We start from the raw sequence: 15,156 nt of genomic DNA, 5'->3' as shown, positions 1-15,156 counted from the left end.
TGGAATTGCCACCAATGATTGGGCCAATAAAATGTATAGGTTTTGCGTTTGAAGTGAAAAGCACTTAACTAAATGCTCCCATCCATGCTACCTAGCAAGCCAGCTAGCCACAACACAATATTCAAACTCACACGGCTGCACACAATTTCAACCCCTCTCTCGGTATCTGAATTACTTCGACTCTGTTCCTTATACACTAAAATCAACCACGAAATTAATTATAAATATAAAATATATATTAAAATATAAATACATACTAAAAATAAAATAAATCATACTTATATTTATATACAAATATATTGATGATTAATTTTAGTGAATAATTTTAGTATACGAATAATATTTTTAAATTAATATATATATATATATATATATATATATATTAATTCAGTCTATATCTCTTCCACAAGCAACCTCCTCGTCAATATTATCCATGCATCATGTCTTATCTCCCACGTCAAAAACTTGCCAAACCCTTCAACAAAACCCACCTTGATCTCTCTCGATCTTTCTCTCTCTTTGTGTGTGTATATATACATACATATACATATATATTGCAGTTTGAGAGACGCAAAGATGCTGCCTGTAATTAGCAAGTTGTACTGTCGGGGTGGTGAGACGGAATTCGTGGTAAGGATGAGGCCGCATGCGGTGTACGGAGGGGGTTTGGTGGTGACGGATTGTAGCAGCCACAAGGTTGTGTTTAGGGTGGATGGTTGCGGTGTTCTTGGTAAAAGGGATGAACTCATTCTAAGAGACGCTGACTCTGTTCCTTTGCTTCTCATGCGTCGAAAGGGTGCAGGATTCGTTGAAGCGCTCTGCTTTAATAAGGTTTGGAAAGGTTACCGTTTAGATCAGTTGGAACCCTCTGGATCCGTGGTGAAGAAGCAGTTGGTTTTCAGTTTGAAGGAGTCATCATCATCATCTTGTTTTATTTCAAAAGGAGGTGGCCCAATCAGAATCACCACTCAACCGAGGATTTTTAGTAACAAATCCTGGGATTTCGAGATCAAAGGATATTTTCCTGACAAGTGTTGCAGCATTCTTGATTGTCAAGGCAACGTGGTTGGGATCACCAAGGAATTGGAGACATTCAAGGATGTGTACCATGTAGTCGTCAATCCAGGGATGGATCAAGCCTTTGTTTTTGGTGTCATTGCTATCCTTGACTACATTTACGGCGAATCTACTATCTGCCCATCGTGAATCCTAATTTGAATTCAAATGTACACTCATGCATTCCTATTTTCTAACACCAAATTACAGATTAAATATTCTTTTGAATGAGAAGAACATGATCCCATGATGGGTTTGTCTTACTTTACTTAGCTTGTTTATATATTTAATTTGCTACTTTGATTAATATGATGTGAGTAAGTAATATTCTATGTATGGTGTGGAATGAATGCTTTCTATTTTGATTAGTTAATCTATTTTTAAAAAGAGTGGCTGAAATGATTCTTTGGTGACGGAGGGATGCTCTACAATCTATATACATGCATGCATTTTTTTCTTATTCGTTAAAAGAGAAAATACTCAATTTAATTCTTGAAGTTTCAATTGCCTCAATTTAGTCCTGATCTTTTCAAATTTTAATCACGTTAGTCCTGCAGTGGTTTCCGTCACAGAGTCAATTGAAAAGTTTGAGGACTAAATTGAGGCAATTAAAATTTTAAGGACTAAATTGAGGCTCGAGTGTAACTTCAGAGACCAAATTGAGTATTATCTCTAATTTATCATAGTAGTGATCATCACCAAATTTAACTCAATTCAATTTGCTGTGAGACTCATACTGCATGGGGAAAATGCAACAAGTACATGAATTAGTTTCAAAATCATATGTAATGCACATTCACCACTACAATTATTTTGTCAAAATTATAGATCAACACTTGGTCCAAAAATGTCTTGCTAATGTCAATCACTCTGTTTCCTTCTCTGTTTTGGGTCAAACACTATTGCTCTTCTATCACCGGGGATTGGTACTTATTTGGGTCAAAAAAAGCTTGGCCCAATGAATTAGACTGAGTGTTGACCAAAAACGCCAAGAAGAAGAGAGTAGAGCCAATGAGCAGTGGTGCACGCGGATCGGATATGACCAAAATTTCGATCCGATCCTCACTAAAATTATCGGATCGGATCCAATATCCGCAGTTTTTAAGGTTGGATCCGATCCGCCACGGATATTGGATATATCCGCAAAACACAAAAATATTTTTAAAATTTTATTTTTATTAAAAAATATCAATAAAATTCATTTTTTATTCTTTTAAATATGTTTATTCTTAAAATAATATTAAACATATTTTTTTTAAATAATAAATTAAAATAATACAACATATATAATAATTATTAGTTAAAATAAAACATAAAGAATATTTACTTATTTATTTATTTATTTTTGCGGATACGCATATGCGGATATCAACACAAAATCCGCAATCCGATCCGATTAGTGTGCGGATTCGATCCGATCAGATCCGAAAGCCTTGCAGATCGGATCCATATCCGCAATTTTCGGATCGGATTCGGATAAACACCGCGGATATGCGGATCGGATCCGATCCATGAACACCCCTACCAATCAGTTTCAGAATTCAGACTGACTATTCTAATTAAGGTTGTGAATTTGAAATTAAGATATTAATCAAGTGATTGAAGCAGGCAATCATGCAAGATTATGGTGAGGATTGCATAGAGTTGGTCGTACTGAATATACAAATTATTGAGATTTTTCCAGCTCTTTTTGTCTATAAGTGCTTTTGCAAGCTTAGATGAATTATGAAATTTGCCTTGAGCAATTTCCATATTTATACAAAGTCATGATGGCCTTCACTGGACTCTTGAATTATTCCCTGAAATTTTGGCATTGATGCTGATTTTACAAAGAAAAAGGGACTGCAAAGCCATGCTCTTCATCAGAGCTCTCTGGATTCTGTAACTTCTGATAACTTCCAGTGCTTTAATTTGATGTACCACGCTCTTGCTCTTGTTCATTTGTCATATTTTCATTGATCACTTTCTTGAATAAGTTTATCACAACAGAATAAAGGAGAGAGAGATCAATCTCACGTTTTGCAAAAGTATAATGTGTAACTACAATTAACAACTAAATGTTAATAAAGTGATAAATAATGTTGTTGCAACCTAAACATACAAGTAACATGGTTTGAACTTTGAACCCACCTCATGATAAGTGAAACTCCAAAATATGCAAATCTAGAGCAGTTAAGAAGTTCTTCTTGGACTTGCTGCAATGGTGACCCTTTATATGTATGTTTATTGATCTCTATGGTCAATATAATGTGGGGTCATAGAAAATCACATGATGCTTTTGCACGTTTAGTCCCTGTCCCTTAGCTAAGGTACTAGTAGAAAAATGGGGGAAAAGAGAAGTCTATGATGTTCTTTTTAAAAGGGCAGTATTATTGGGTTAAAATTGGATGTTTTTCTTTCAGAGTGGACTTGCACAAGAAATAGAACAAAGAGCACTATATGAGGGGTTAGGTAAGCTACCTTTTAAACAAAAGAGCATATATAATGGAAATTGTTTCTTCGTGACCCATATGAATAATAATTCAGTTTGACTAAATTACTTTGATGACTAAGAAATTGGATTATGGTGCTATATGTGAGGCAATAGCATTAGGAAAATTGGAAAAATGTTAAATATCTTGGATTCTTATCTTCGGCTAATTTTTTTTGTTATGGAAGTAGGAATAGTGATATACCTTAACATTGTAATTTTTAATATTTTTTAAAATTGTGGAAAGTACACAAATCGGAGGGTCCGATTTCATTACAGAGAGAGGGGGTACAAATCGGACCCAAGGTTTTCTGAAATCGGACCCAAAATTTTCTGCTAGTACACACATCGGACCCAGGGTTTTCAGTACCTCTAATCGGATGGTCCGATTTCTCTTGGACAACCATCATACGCCAGTGAATCACCATACACCCCCATAATTTAAGGTATACACCATTCTTTTCATCATATTAAAAATAAAAAGTTCCTTATGTTCTTTGAAAATCAAAAGTAACCTTTACTTGGAAAAATTCACTTGGTCCCTCAAGTCCTTTTCTTCTGCTGTTTTACTTTGTTTTTTACTACTTGCATTGCAAGTAGGTGAAAGTGAGAAAATTTCTGCTGAAAATGGGCACCGTTGTACTCTGAGTAATACACTTATTTATCATTATCATGAGATACACCACATTTTAATGCACACTTCAAATGGCTTTGGTGCATGCATGTGGCACCGTACACCGTTACGTCAATAAAAGTTTGTGTTGGTTTCTTCTGATTCTGGTTTTGAACCTGAAGATACCTATTTTAATGCTTTTTTGCTTCTAACAGGAGCTGCTTTTTTAACTTTTGTAGCATCAAACCAAACTAATCAATTCACAAAAGAAACTTCCCAGGGTTATGGCAAAGTGAATTGAATTGATATATAATATCTTCTAGATTCTAGATATCAGGATCGGTCAAGATCAAGATTGCATATCTGATCTTAGCTAAGCAATTAGCAATTATCGTAACACAATAAAACGTGACACCATGAGTAATTGACTCTTCAATATTTAAATGAACTACTAATTTAGTTTTTATATATATATTAGCATTAGATAATTATCAATAATCCACTCCAACAACAACACGTAAACACAAATATTGAAATATCTAATTAAGATGTGGTAGCAAAAACCTTGATTGTTATAAGAAACGTAGAGTGAATGAGATCCAAGTCTCCAACACAAACACGCAAACCGAAGAACCTAAAAGGACATCATCATAAAATAATAACAACAATTTGCAATGATAATCCAAATGGTTTGGGGGGTGTGTCCCCACTCACACTCGATCCCTTTGTCAGAACACACATAAACACCTGGTGGATACATCCGGAAGGTTCAGATCACTCTTACTCTTTTTCTTCTTTATGTCACTATCTATCCATACAGACAAGAAGTAAATTTCGGTCTCAAACTGATAAATAAAAATTACTGCTCGCTAATCATTCCGAATGTATCACCGTAAAATTATTGGTCTCAAACTGACATTATTTTTATTAATGTAGTAATATATGCTTAATTATCTGTGTCTCTTAATCACATCTCACATAGGAATTAAACCAATTATTATAGCTTTCATGTCCTAATTCAGATATGTAAAAGAACCAATTAAGTTGTGCAATTTATAAAAGGCCTTGGGGTTGAAGGAAGAGCCAGAAAGAAAGACTAAATACCTATTTTGATCCTTGAACTTCATGCTATTACTCAATTTGATCTCTGAAATTTAAAATTATCTATATTAGTCTTTTAGATTTAAATCCAACACCAATATGGTCCCTCAACTCTTTCCAGTGATGACTAGACAAACAAAGTACTGATATAGCATCCTTTCTATTACGGTGGATGATGAGTAAACGATGTCGTTTACCTTTGGTGCCCAAACAAGTCAGAAATGAAGAATATTGGAGGTAGAGGAGAAGAAAAATATTTTATTTTGGGTCTTCATCATTTCTTCTCTCTTTATATTCAAAGCCACGATATTTTTGACTTGTTTGGATGCCAAGAGTGAACAACGTTGTTTACTCATCATCCAACGTAGCAGGGAAGCATATCATCTCAGCATTCTATTTGTTTAGTCATCGCCAGAAAGATTCGAGGGACCACATTGGTATCGGGACTTGAATTTGGAGGACCAATATAGCTAATTTTAAATTTCAAAGACCAAAATGGATAATCACTTAAATTTCAGGGACCAAAACGGAAATTTAGTCAACAAAGAAAAGACAAAATGGAAAATTTTACAGCTTCATTGGAATGCATGCTTTGCTTCATGTACCTAAGTAGTTAAAATTTGGCTGGTACACTAATTAACTGGAGCCCTGAAAAGTTTAATACTCTTGCACCAAAAAACAACGTTGGGAATTTTCCGTGCACTTTCGTTTTCTGTCACCTTCCCCCTTTTCTTTTTTCTTTCTTGTATGGAAAAAGAAAGAAAGAAAGAGAGAATCTTTTGATTGAGTATGGTTAATAATGGGCATGCTGAAAATGGACATTAACAGCTAAGAAAGTGAGAATCATTAGTTTGGAAAGGCTTAGGAATTAAGATTCGTCATACAACTATAATGTGATCATCACTCATTGGATTGTAAAATTCTTTCTTTTTTAAAAAAGGATTGAGCCTGGAGTTTGCGCTGTCTTTTTTTGTTCTCATTCTAATTCAATACTCTTAGCTTAACTCATAAGCTTTGTTTTCACAAAAATAAATATATATCTAAATTACAAGAAGAAATTCATGGAATATTCAGCATATAAGAAAATTAAGAAAAAAACAGAGAAAATTAGAGAATAAGAAGGAATTAAAAGTTTGAAGAATTTGTTAACCAGTCTACATGTATATACAGTAAAGAAGAAGGATTAAAAGAAAGAAAGAAAGGAAGTAGTGGCGATTGGTGAAGTGATCGTAATCATGGAGTTGTGTTATACCCCTGATATAGATGAGAAGCAACTGTCGGATCGAAGAAGAGCGGCTGGTGGAGCAGTTTGAACACGATGAAGCGGTGGAAGTGCTCCGGTGGAATTGGTCCGGAGAGGCCTCGGAGAAGAAGAAGAGGAATCCAAACTTCTTCGAAGGATTCGTGCCATGGCGAAGAGAGGGTGCTCTGGTTTGGCTGAAGCTCTGAAGTCTCTGCAGAAAGAGATGTGGCGGTTGAGAGCTTCTTCGGTGGAGATGAGGGTGTCGGATCTGAGAAGCTCGTCCTTGACCGCCTCGACGCAGAGGCCGCAGAGCCAGCGTCCCTGGTAGCGCTGCCGCAACCGTGAAATGTACGCCGGCGTGCATTCTTCCGTGAAGCCGCATGAGTCGCATTTCACGCACTCTACTTCAACCGCGTTCACGTTTCCGTTACCGTTACCGTTACCGTTGACACTGTTACTACCTTGCTCACACTCTGAAGAAATTCCCATTCTCTTCATCAATTCTCTCTCTCTCTCTTTCTCTTCCTAACCTAATGTCAATGTCTCCCTTCTTTAATTATATAAATAACACAACACAAATATTATCACTTTTTTTCGTTTTTTAAACAAAAGGCGAAAAATTATTTGTGATGGACAGATGTCGGTAAGGAATGTGATTGGAAGGTACTAGATCACCTATGACCTGCCTATGTAAAGAAATATAAAAATGAAAGGAAAAGAATTTCAAAATTTCAATTCATTATTTGCTGCTACTAACATTGTAGGCATTGATTGATTGCCAATTACTTTAACATGTGAAAAACAGCTTTTTGTTTCAATGTATTTTATGAGTCCTTATTAAGAGTGATATAACTAACTGTAACTAATAGTAATAATACAAGCGCCTAGCGGCTCTGATCTTATTTATTTCATTTCATGTCACATGCAAAAGAGAGAGCATGGTCCTATCATAATGAGTCTAGAATCAATGGGAATGTGAATCATAATTCTGCCATACACAAGAATAAGATGCTGACACTACTGTTTTCGTTTCTTAAGGTTGCACACATGCTATACTACTCCTCAATGTAGTTTATTTGCTATATATATATACTGTTATATTTAATTATTATTTCCATCATCTTCAAATATTGTTCCAAATTAAAGGGCAGGTGGTTTGCTTAGATAGCTGCTGGGAGTTATTAAATAGCAGACTTAAATGTTTGAATAAAAGAGACTAGGTAGGGTTTGAAGGTGGCCTGGGGAATCCATTGCAAGCTAAGAAAGGGACAAGAGGAAAGGGAACTACCATCACAATGCATGCAGGACTTGGGAACTTGCAGCAGAAGATGACAAGAGTGAGGTACAACTCTCTGATATTAAGGGAATCTCTTTTACTTGTATTATTATTGGCAAGAGTCACAACCTACTAACAAATTTGATATGCATATCCATAAATGCTATATAGCTATACACATTTCATACTAACTACTAACATAGAGAGTGGCATGCATCCATTCATTATAAATAATATTTTTAAGGTCGTCAAAATGCAAATCAAGGGCAAAACTGGAATTATTGATTGTACTTGTACAGCTAAAGATCATGAGGGGGAAGTGATCTGGTCCAAGTGGTTTCATTGGTTGGTACTTCTTGGTCCCATCATTGCTAAACTCTTTGTTCATGTTAGTACGGTATCCTAATACATACATACATATATACCTAGACATACATATAAGCTTTTTTATGGTGGAGCCACTATGGCTGCACTACAAGATCCGTTGTTGAGAAAGTTGTGCTCAAAAGTATCATGTGTCTTTTGTAATCTTGTTCATGCAACCTTGAATAAACAATTGACATATTTTCTTAATGCATGCACTGCTCTTATGACTTCATTTTTCATTTTAACGTTTTTGTGACATACATAATGTATTTTACACATTATTTTATGAATACATCAAGAAAGTTAAAGCAACTTATCCCAATGAATCTTTGTCAAAGTGGTGAAAAAGATATAAACAAACTAAAGTATGTTATTGTTGTACCATCGTGAGGAGTTCTCGACCACTAAGAGAGAAAACACCACATCCAACTCAAAATCTTAAAATAGTAAATTAATGGGTCTTTCATCTTATAAATTTTTCGCTCTTCCTTGCTTTCTTCAATGTAAGATTAATTTCATATACTACTCCTTACACTTACAACATTAACAGTTATTATTACCCATAATTCTGAAATAAAGGAGTTTGTGCGCCACTCCATAATATAAGGATATAAAGTTGATTAAGGAGGTCAATGCATGGAGGGTAAATAAGTGACAATGGAAGTGAATGTGGTAACTGAATTCAACAAGATCAGAGCAGAATTTCTGAACACACCATATGGGAAGGTAATGATTTCTGTGAAATAAGCTTTGGAGTTTGAGAACCATTTTTAACTTCGGTAGTCTCAGTTTTCCAATTTCACTGAAAACTTATTTATTACCATTGTTGCAAATGTTCATCACCTTCCATTGAATGAATGATAACAAAGGACGTTTTCTTCCAATTTTCTATATTTTTAATAAATTAATTCCTTCACGTTACTCTTTTAAAATAGATTTTGTAAGACTTATTTTTTAAGTAGTGGCAGTGGCACAATCAAAGTAGCTCGAAGTTCCAGGCTTTTTATTTAAGAAGAGAATTATGAAAAATTTAGTAATAATAAACAGAATTTCCTGAATATTATAGTAGTGTGTGAGACTAAAACCATTTTAAGACCAAAAAATTAAACTAAGCAGTCTACTTGCTTCAATTGTTAATCATAAATCTCACATTATTAATATGGATTAATGGCATGTTCCCTTGGAAAGCGTTTCTCAACCCGAAAAAGAATGGTTAAGCAGTCTCATCATTATCTATATTCTATACGATAAATGCTCATAAATAAAGAAAATAAAAAATCTTTCCAAATTTAGAAATATGCAGAATAAATGTAGATTACTAAAGGATTATTCCTTTAATGATGGTCAACTTAGGAGAACAAAATCAGTTACTGTATCTAAAACTAACTATATTATATTTATATCAATGATTAAATCATAATTAATTAACTATAACCTGACATAATTCACCAACATTATTTTTTCTGTTGGTTAAGAAATAGCACATGAGCATGATTATATGATTATTTATATTGTTAAAAACTTAAAATAGTTAAAAAGAATAAAAGCATTTGCATATGAACTTTTGAGGAGTGACGGTGAAGCGTTGCCGCGAACTGCGTTGTTCTTCGTACACCGTACGCTCAGAGGTACATAGCTCCTTACCTCTCTTCTTCCAGGTTTTATTCTTCTTGGAGTCGGCGACATTGTTCTCAATTCGGCATCTAATTTCTTCCGCATTCGGCAAAGTTGATTTTTCTATTTTCCCTTTTTGGGGTGATTTTGATCTTACATAGAACAGGTACCGTTATTGTTGTTGTCTATGCTTGTGAACTTGCCAGATCCATTGTCAATTTCGTGCGAGATTTGCGATGTATAAATTATGTGCCATTGTGATAGGCGTATAGCTAGCTCCTGAACTTTGATTTGGGATTTTTTTTTTTACAAAGAAAAATTATGTTTTGATGTTCCTGAGATTGTGTCATACTTGGCTTACAAGATGGTACTTGCCCAGGTTTCGATGCAGAAAGTTTTCGAATTGGGCATAAAATTTTCCTCTTTCAGATTAGTAAGATCAGGGTAGAGGTCTAGAGGACGCGTTCAGGTTTAAGTTTTTTCCACAATTGGGAGGGTGGCTCTTGCGTGATTGGGAGGAAGGACTTCATAGGTTGAGATTGTTATTTTGGATTGGTGTTTAACTGTAAGGCAGTAAAATCTATTTATTTTGGATGATTAAGCTAATAAAAATATATGGTTAAGGTTGTGTATTTTTGTTCCTTTTGTCTGTTTGCAGATTGAGCTTAAAATGTTTTTAAACTAATGTTAGTTGCTGGATTGCTGGGTTGCTGTTTCAGTTTCTGGTTCTGTTTTCTGCATTTTAGAGTTATATTGAGCTTCTATTGCCAATTCTTGATGTGTGCAGTGTCCATGTGTTTGCTGAAATTGAAGCTCTCTGTTCTTGCTAGTGATCATTGTTTTTTCTTATTTTTGCTGATGCATGTCCACTTGACTTTTAGATGAGAGCTTGCTCTTCTCTTCTTCCTTTTTGTTCTTTTGATTTTATGTTTTATGTTTTTGCAGGATGAAGACAGGCTTAAATGGGTTGAAGGGTAAAGAAATTACTCTTATTACCATTGTTGTCATGTCTGCAACTATCATTTTGTGGAACTGGGAGAAAACACCCCGTCTTACTGCCCTTTTCCCTCCGCAAGATCCATTGCAGCTGTCTTCAGGTTTGCTTCCATATGTATATAAAATAGTTCTTTTTCAAAACACACCAATATGATACTCTATCAGTATGACAAATATTGTTTTATAGACTTGAACAACTATCTGGCATATATTTTTCTGCTGTATGTTTTTGCAATCTTTCTGTCAACGAGTAGAATTAAAGTATCTCTCGCCGCATTTTGTCCCTGTGGGTGATGAAGCTGGAAACCAATCTTTAGCTTCTTGTTCAGCATAATCTCATCTATTTGAAATTTCGATTAGAATATCCTTAATATATCTTTTTGTACCAATGTTTGATTGATAGTTCATGCTGCTTAAGAAAAACACTATTAGTACTAAGTATATTAATCTGGTCAGAATGCTGCACCCACTGTCCTGTTAAGCTTAGTTGATGCCTTGATGGGGGTTCAGTTGAATATATTGCTAGATGTTGGCACCTTGTTATATTGAATGCTCGATTTTTTTTTTTTGGTGTTTTTTTTTTTCTTTTGTCTTTTTGTGGTGTGGGGGATATAGCCCTTACCACAACCCTCTTCTTTTCTCTCCTTTAATCTTTTTAAGAAAAAGGAATCTCATTTTGATTTCTGCAGCTTAACATGTCTTTTATGTGATGGTGTAGAAATACTTTCAAGTGTGCCAGATGAAGTAAAACATCCTTCGTATGTATCAGATGAAGAAAAACATCCTTCAAGTGTGTCAGATGTAGTAAAACATCCTTCAAGAGTGTCAGATGTAGTAAAACATCCTTCCAGTGTGTCAAATGAAGCAAATCAGTCTTTCAATGTGTCAGATGAAGAAGTAGAACATGACAGAATTTCGGAAGCTGGGAAAAATCATGCTATACAAACTTTTCCGAATCCAACAGCGCATAAGACTGAAAGGAATGAAGCACAGGCGGAGAGAACTTCAAAACAAGAAGAAAATATAAAACATCCAACAAACGAAGATCCACAAAGAAGCTCTTTAATTAGTGGAGAAGACAAGAATTCAAATAAGGCTACAGAGAGTAAAGGTGCTGACTACTCTTCATTCATACTTATCATCTATTAACTCTAATGAAAAGTTTAGTTGCTTTGGAATGTTTTGATGGGTGAATCACACACACACACACACACTTGTCAGCATGTTCTATAGATTTTTTATCAGAAACATTTTTCTTTATTGTTTCTAAACGAAGAAGTTATGCTAGGAACAAGGATTTAGTTGTCTTTGTGTGATCTCAAGATCATGGATTTAAGCCGTAGAATCAACCACTGACATTCGCATAAGGTTAGGTTGGATATATTACATCCTTCAGGTGTCGGCTTACCTGATTCTGCGTAATGTGGGATCCTTGTGCAGCCCTTATTGTTTTTGGAGAAAGCTCGATACATTATTGTAAAGTTAAATTGGTTCCCAATTGTCATGATGTTTTCTAATAATAAGCTTTCTATTGAAGGATACCTCCTATATTTTTACCTTTTCTTTTGGTGTATTTTTAAGAAACCTTTTATAATTAGTTCAAGTTAGAATTTGTCTGTTTCTTGTACTCTTTCCATTTGTTACAGGTAGACTATTATCTTGATAGCCCTTAGCCACTATTTTAAACATGTGTAATTAGCAAACAGAAAAACATACTTTAGACTAATATTTGGATAACAAAATTCTCATATTAGACAAGCTGACTTATGTTGTACGTTTTTCTTCCGATATTATTGCATCTGTTGGTTTCTTCATTCATTAAAAGATTTATCAGATCATTATCTTGTTCAGGAGGGCGTTTCCCTGCACATTTATTGGAATGATGGGTTATTTATTTATAAGCACTGTTAACTAATGGATGTTCCCTCCCCAACTTTTTCTGCAGTCTGTAACTATGCAAAAGGAAAATGGGTTCTAGATGACAAGCGGCCTTTGTATTCTGGATTTCATTGCAAACAGTGGCTGTCAGCGATGTGGGCATGCCGCATGATGCAACGTACTGATTTTACTTATGAGAAGCTCAGATGGCAGCCAAATGATTGTCAAATGGAGGAATTTGAAGGTTCTAAATTTTTGACAAGGTATTCTCTATTTCTCTCGATTGTATTTGAATATATAAATTCTATGCTTACGTAATCGTGAGTCTACCCTCAGGGATTTGATGCTCAAAATTGTGACTTTTTGTTTCTTTTGCCTGTAACTCACTTATTCCAAAATGATTGAGGAATAGGATGCTCCTCAATGGACCTGAAAGAGGATAGGCAGCTTTGGTTGAGGCATGTGTTAGCATATTATTGAATGATTCCCTCAAATTATTTTTTGTGGTCACATGTGACTACTGCTTTTTGAGATGCCTTTACTCTTTAAGGCAGCTTTTGATATATAGAGGAACAAATTTCCCCTAATTTTCACATCTAGATTTCTTTCTTCATACTTGTCTATTTAAGTTCAAGTTCAACAGTAAAAAGGCCAACAAATGCATGACTAATTGATAATAAGCTTTTGTGCATTCAGGATGCAAAGCAAAACTCTAGCATTTGTTGGAGACTCATTGGGCCGGCAGCAGTTCCAGTCTTTAATGTGCATGGTCACTGGTGGTAAGGAGGCCCCTGATGTACAAGATGTGGGTGCAGAGTATGGATTGGTTCTGACAGAGGGAAATTCCCGCCCTAGTGGATGGGCTTACCGTTTCCCAAGCACCAATACTACCATTCTCTACTACTGGTCAGCAAGTCTCTGTGATATTGAACCAATTGACATAAACAACCCAGAAACAGAGTATGCAATGCACCTGGATCGGCCACCGGCATTTTTGCGCCAGTACCTTCACAGGTTTGATGTACTGGTTCTCAACACAGGTCACCATTGGAATCGAGGAAAGCTCAATGCTAACAAATGGGTAATGCATGTTGGGGGGAAGCCAAATACCAATAGGAAAATAGCAGTGATATGGGTTGCCAAGAATCTTACAATTCATAGCATTGTTAGTTGGGTGAATTCACAGCTCCCAAAGTACCCTGGTCTGAAGGCCTTTTATCGGTCCATTTCTCCTAGGCATTTTTTTGGTGGGGAGTGGAACACTGGAGGCAGTTGTGACAACACCACACCAATGTCAATAGGAAAGGAAATATTGGGTGAAGAGTCTACTGATCAAAGTGCTGCAAGTGCAGTGAAAGGAACAGGAGTGAAGCTCTTGGACATAACAGCTCTTTCTCAGCTTAGGGACGAGGCTCATATATCACGGTACAGCCTGACAGCACAGCCAGGCGTGCAAGATTGCTTACACTGGTGTTTGCCGGGTGTTCCTGATACATGGAATGAACTAATCTTTGCACAGATCTAGTTTGTTGTGTTGGAGAGTATTTGGTTGGCCTTAAAAACATTACCACCATTCCTTGAGTTGGAATGGGTCACTTAACTTCGAATACCATAGTTTCGCAGAGGATGTTGTCATGGGGTTGCAATGTATCCAACTCTTGAGGTAATATTATGAGATATTTGAAGCCGAAAAGCGCAGAGACACTAGAATATAAATTAAACACTAGTTGGCATGGCCCCTTGGAGTCCTCAGCAGAAAGGCCGATGACAAAGGTGCAGTATAGGAGCATTTGAAGAATGTTAGCGGAACGTGAGTTGCTATTGTGTGGTGTAGCAGCAGCAGTAGCAGCAGAGGTTCTGGTCAGTAGGATAGGAAGATACTGTTGCTCTTAGATTTGTCAAACCTTAAAGGGGTTTCAACTTTCAACCCTATTACACAACAATATGATGATATGTTATGTATCTCTCCCAGGCGGGATTGAGTATTATATGTGGGGGGTCCCTCCTTTTGTTGAATATTCTTTTTTATCCAACTCCTGCATATCCATTGACGCGTTTGAATTAAACAATACTAAATACTAGTTTGATTATCAGAAGTTTTCAAATCAGAAAATGCACGAAGCAATAGACACTTGGATCTCTCAATAATGGCAAAATAGATGTCAGCTTTGATGTATCTTATCCAAGGCAAAAAAGCACAGAAAGCGAAATACGCAGTCTCATAAATGTAGGCATGTAAGGAGTGTGGTGCGCAAATCTGTGAGACTGAGACCAGTAAGAAACAAACAATTCATAAATTTCAACGGTCAAGTATGGGAAATATAGACAATTGGAGTGTATTTATTAATGGAACGACCTTGCAAGTTAAGCATCACATGGACAGGACCCTCACATATCAAAATTTAATAGTAGCGATCAACGTCCCCGCTGGTCTATCTATTATTGTTAATAATGCTTAATATCATAATGAAATCGCGTAAACTATAGTAATATATCAAATCAATGTGTCAATTATGCAAAGTCATGAATTAAATTCAATTGCA

At 35.7% G+C, this 15,156-nt stretch overlaps 3 protein-coding genes and 1 long non-coding RNA gene across 6 annotated transcripts; 2 read left to right on the top strand and 2 right to left on the bottom strand.

Moving 5' to 3' along the window:
- The first annotated feature begins 401 nt into the window (after positions 1 to 401).
- Positions 402 to 1,363, top strand: LOC112740774 (protein LURP-one-related 6). The gene has a single exon (XM_025789377.3). The coding sequence runs from the start codon at positions 577 to 579 to the stop codon at positions 1,204 to 1,206; it is 630 nt and encodes a 209-aa protein (XP_025645162.1). The 5' UTR covers positions 402 to 576; the 3' UTR covers positions 1,207 to 1,363.
- Positions 1,364 to 2,609: 1,246 nt separating this feature from the next.
- Positions 2,610 to 3,392, bottom strand: LOC140178794 (uncharacterized). The gene is made up of 2 exons (XR_011871721.1): positions 3,187 to 3,392; positions 2,610 to 3,096 (listed from the first exon to the last, which is right to left on the bottom strand). It is a non-coding gene; the product is annotated as an uncharacterized lncRNA (long non-coding RNA).
- A 2,861-nt stretch (positions 3,393 to 6,253) lies between these two features.
- Positions 6,254 to 6,981, bottom strand: LOC112740775 (uncharacterized). Its single transcript, XM_025789378.3, has one exon. The coding sequence runs from the start codon at positions 6,979 to 6,981 to the stop codon at positions 6,487 to 6,489; it is 495 nt and encodes a 164-aa protein (XP_025645163.1). The 3' UTR covers positions 6,254 to 6,486.
- Positions 6,982 to 7,577: 596 nt separating this feature from the next.
- LOC112740772 (protein trichome birefringence-like 16) lies at positions 7,578 to 14,629 on the top strand. 3 transcript variants are annotated; one of them, XM_025789371.3, is made up of 5 exons: positions 7,578 to 7,825; positions 10,685 to 10,836; positions 11,454 to 11,846; positions 12,681 to 12,876; positions 13,310 to 14,629. In XM_025789371.3, the coding sequence occupies exons 1-5, from the start codon at positions 7,779 to 7,781 to the stop codon at positions 14,136 to 14,138; spliced, it is 1,617 nt and encodes a 538-aa protein (XP_025645156.1). In that variant the 5' UTR covers positions 7,578 to 7,778; the 3' UTR covers positions 14,139 to 14,629. The 3 variants fall into 3 exon arrangements, with proteins under 3 accessions (XP_025645156.1, XP_025645158.1, XP_025645159.1); XM_025789373.3 differs by lacking the exon at positions 7,578 to 7,825 and adding an exon at positions 9,594 to 9,905; XM_025789374.3 differs by lacking the exon at positions 7,578 to 7,825 and adding an exon at positions 9,617 to 9,753.
- Positions 14,630 to 15,156: the final 527 nt, after the last annotated feature.

This window comes from Arachis hypogaea, chromosome 14 (genome assembly GCF_003086295.3).
Source record: "Arachis hypogaea cultivar Tifrunner chromosome 14, arahy.Tifrunner.gnm2.J5K5, whole genome shotgun sequence".
NCBI classification, from domain to species: domain Eukaryota; kingdom Viridiplantae; phylum Streptophyta; class Magnoliopsida; order Fabales; family Fabaceae; genus Arachis; species Arachis hypogaea.
The sequence above is the reverse complement of the archived record's forward strand: the minus strand, read 5'-3'. Positions and strand labels throughout refer to the sequence as shown.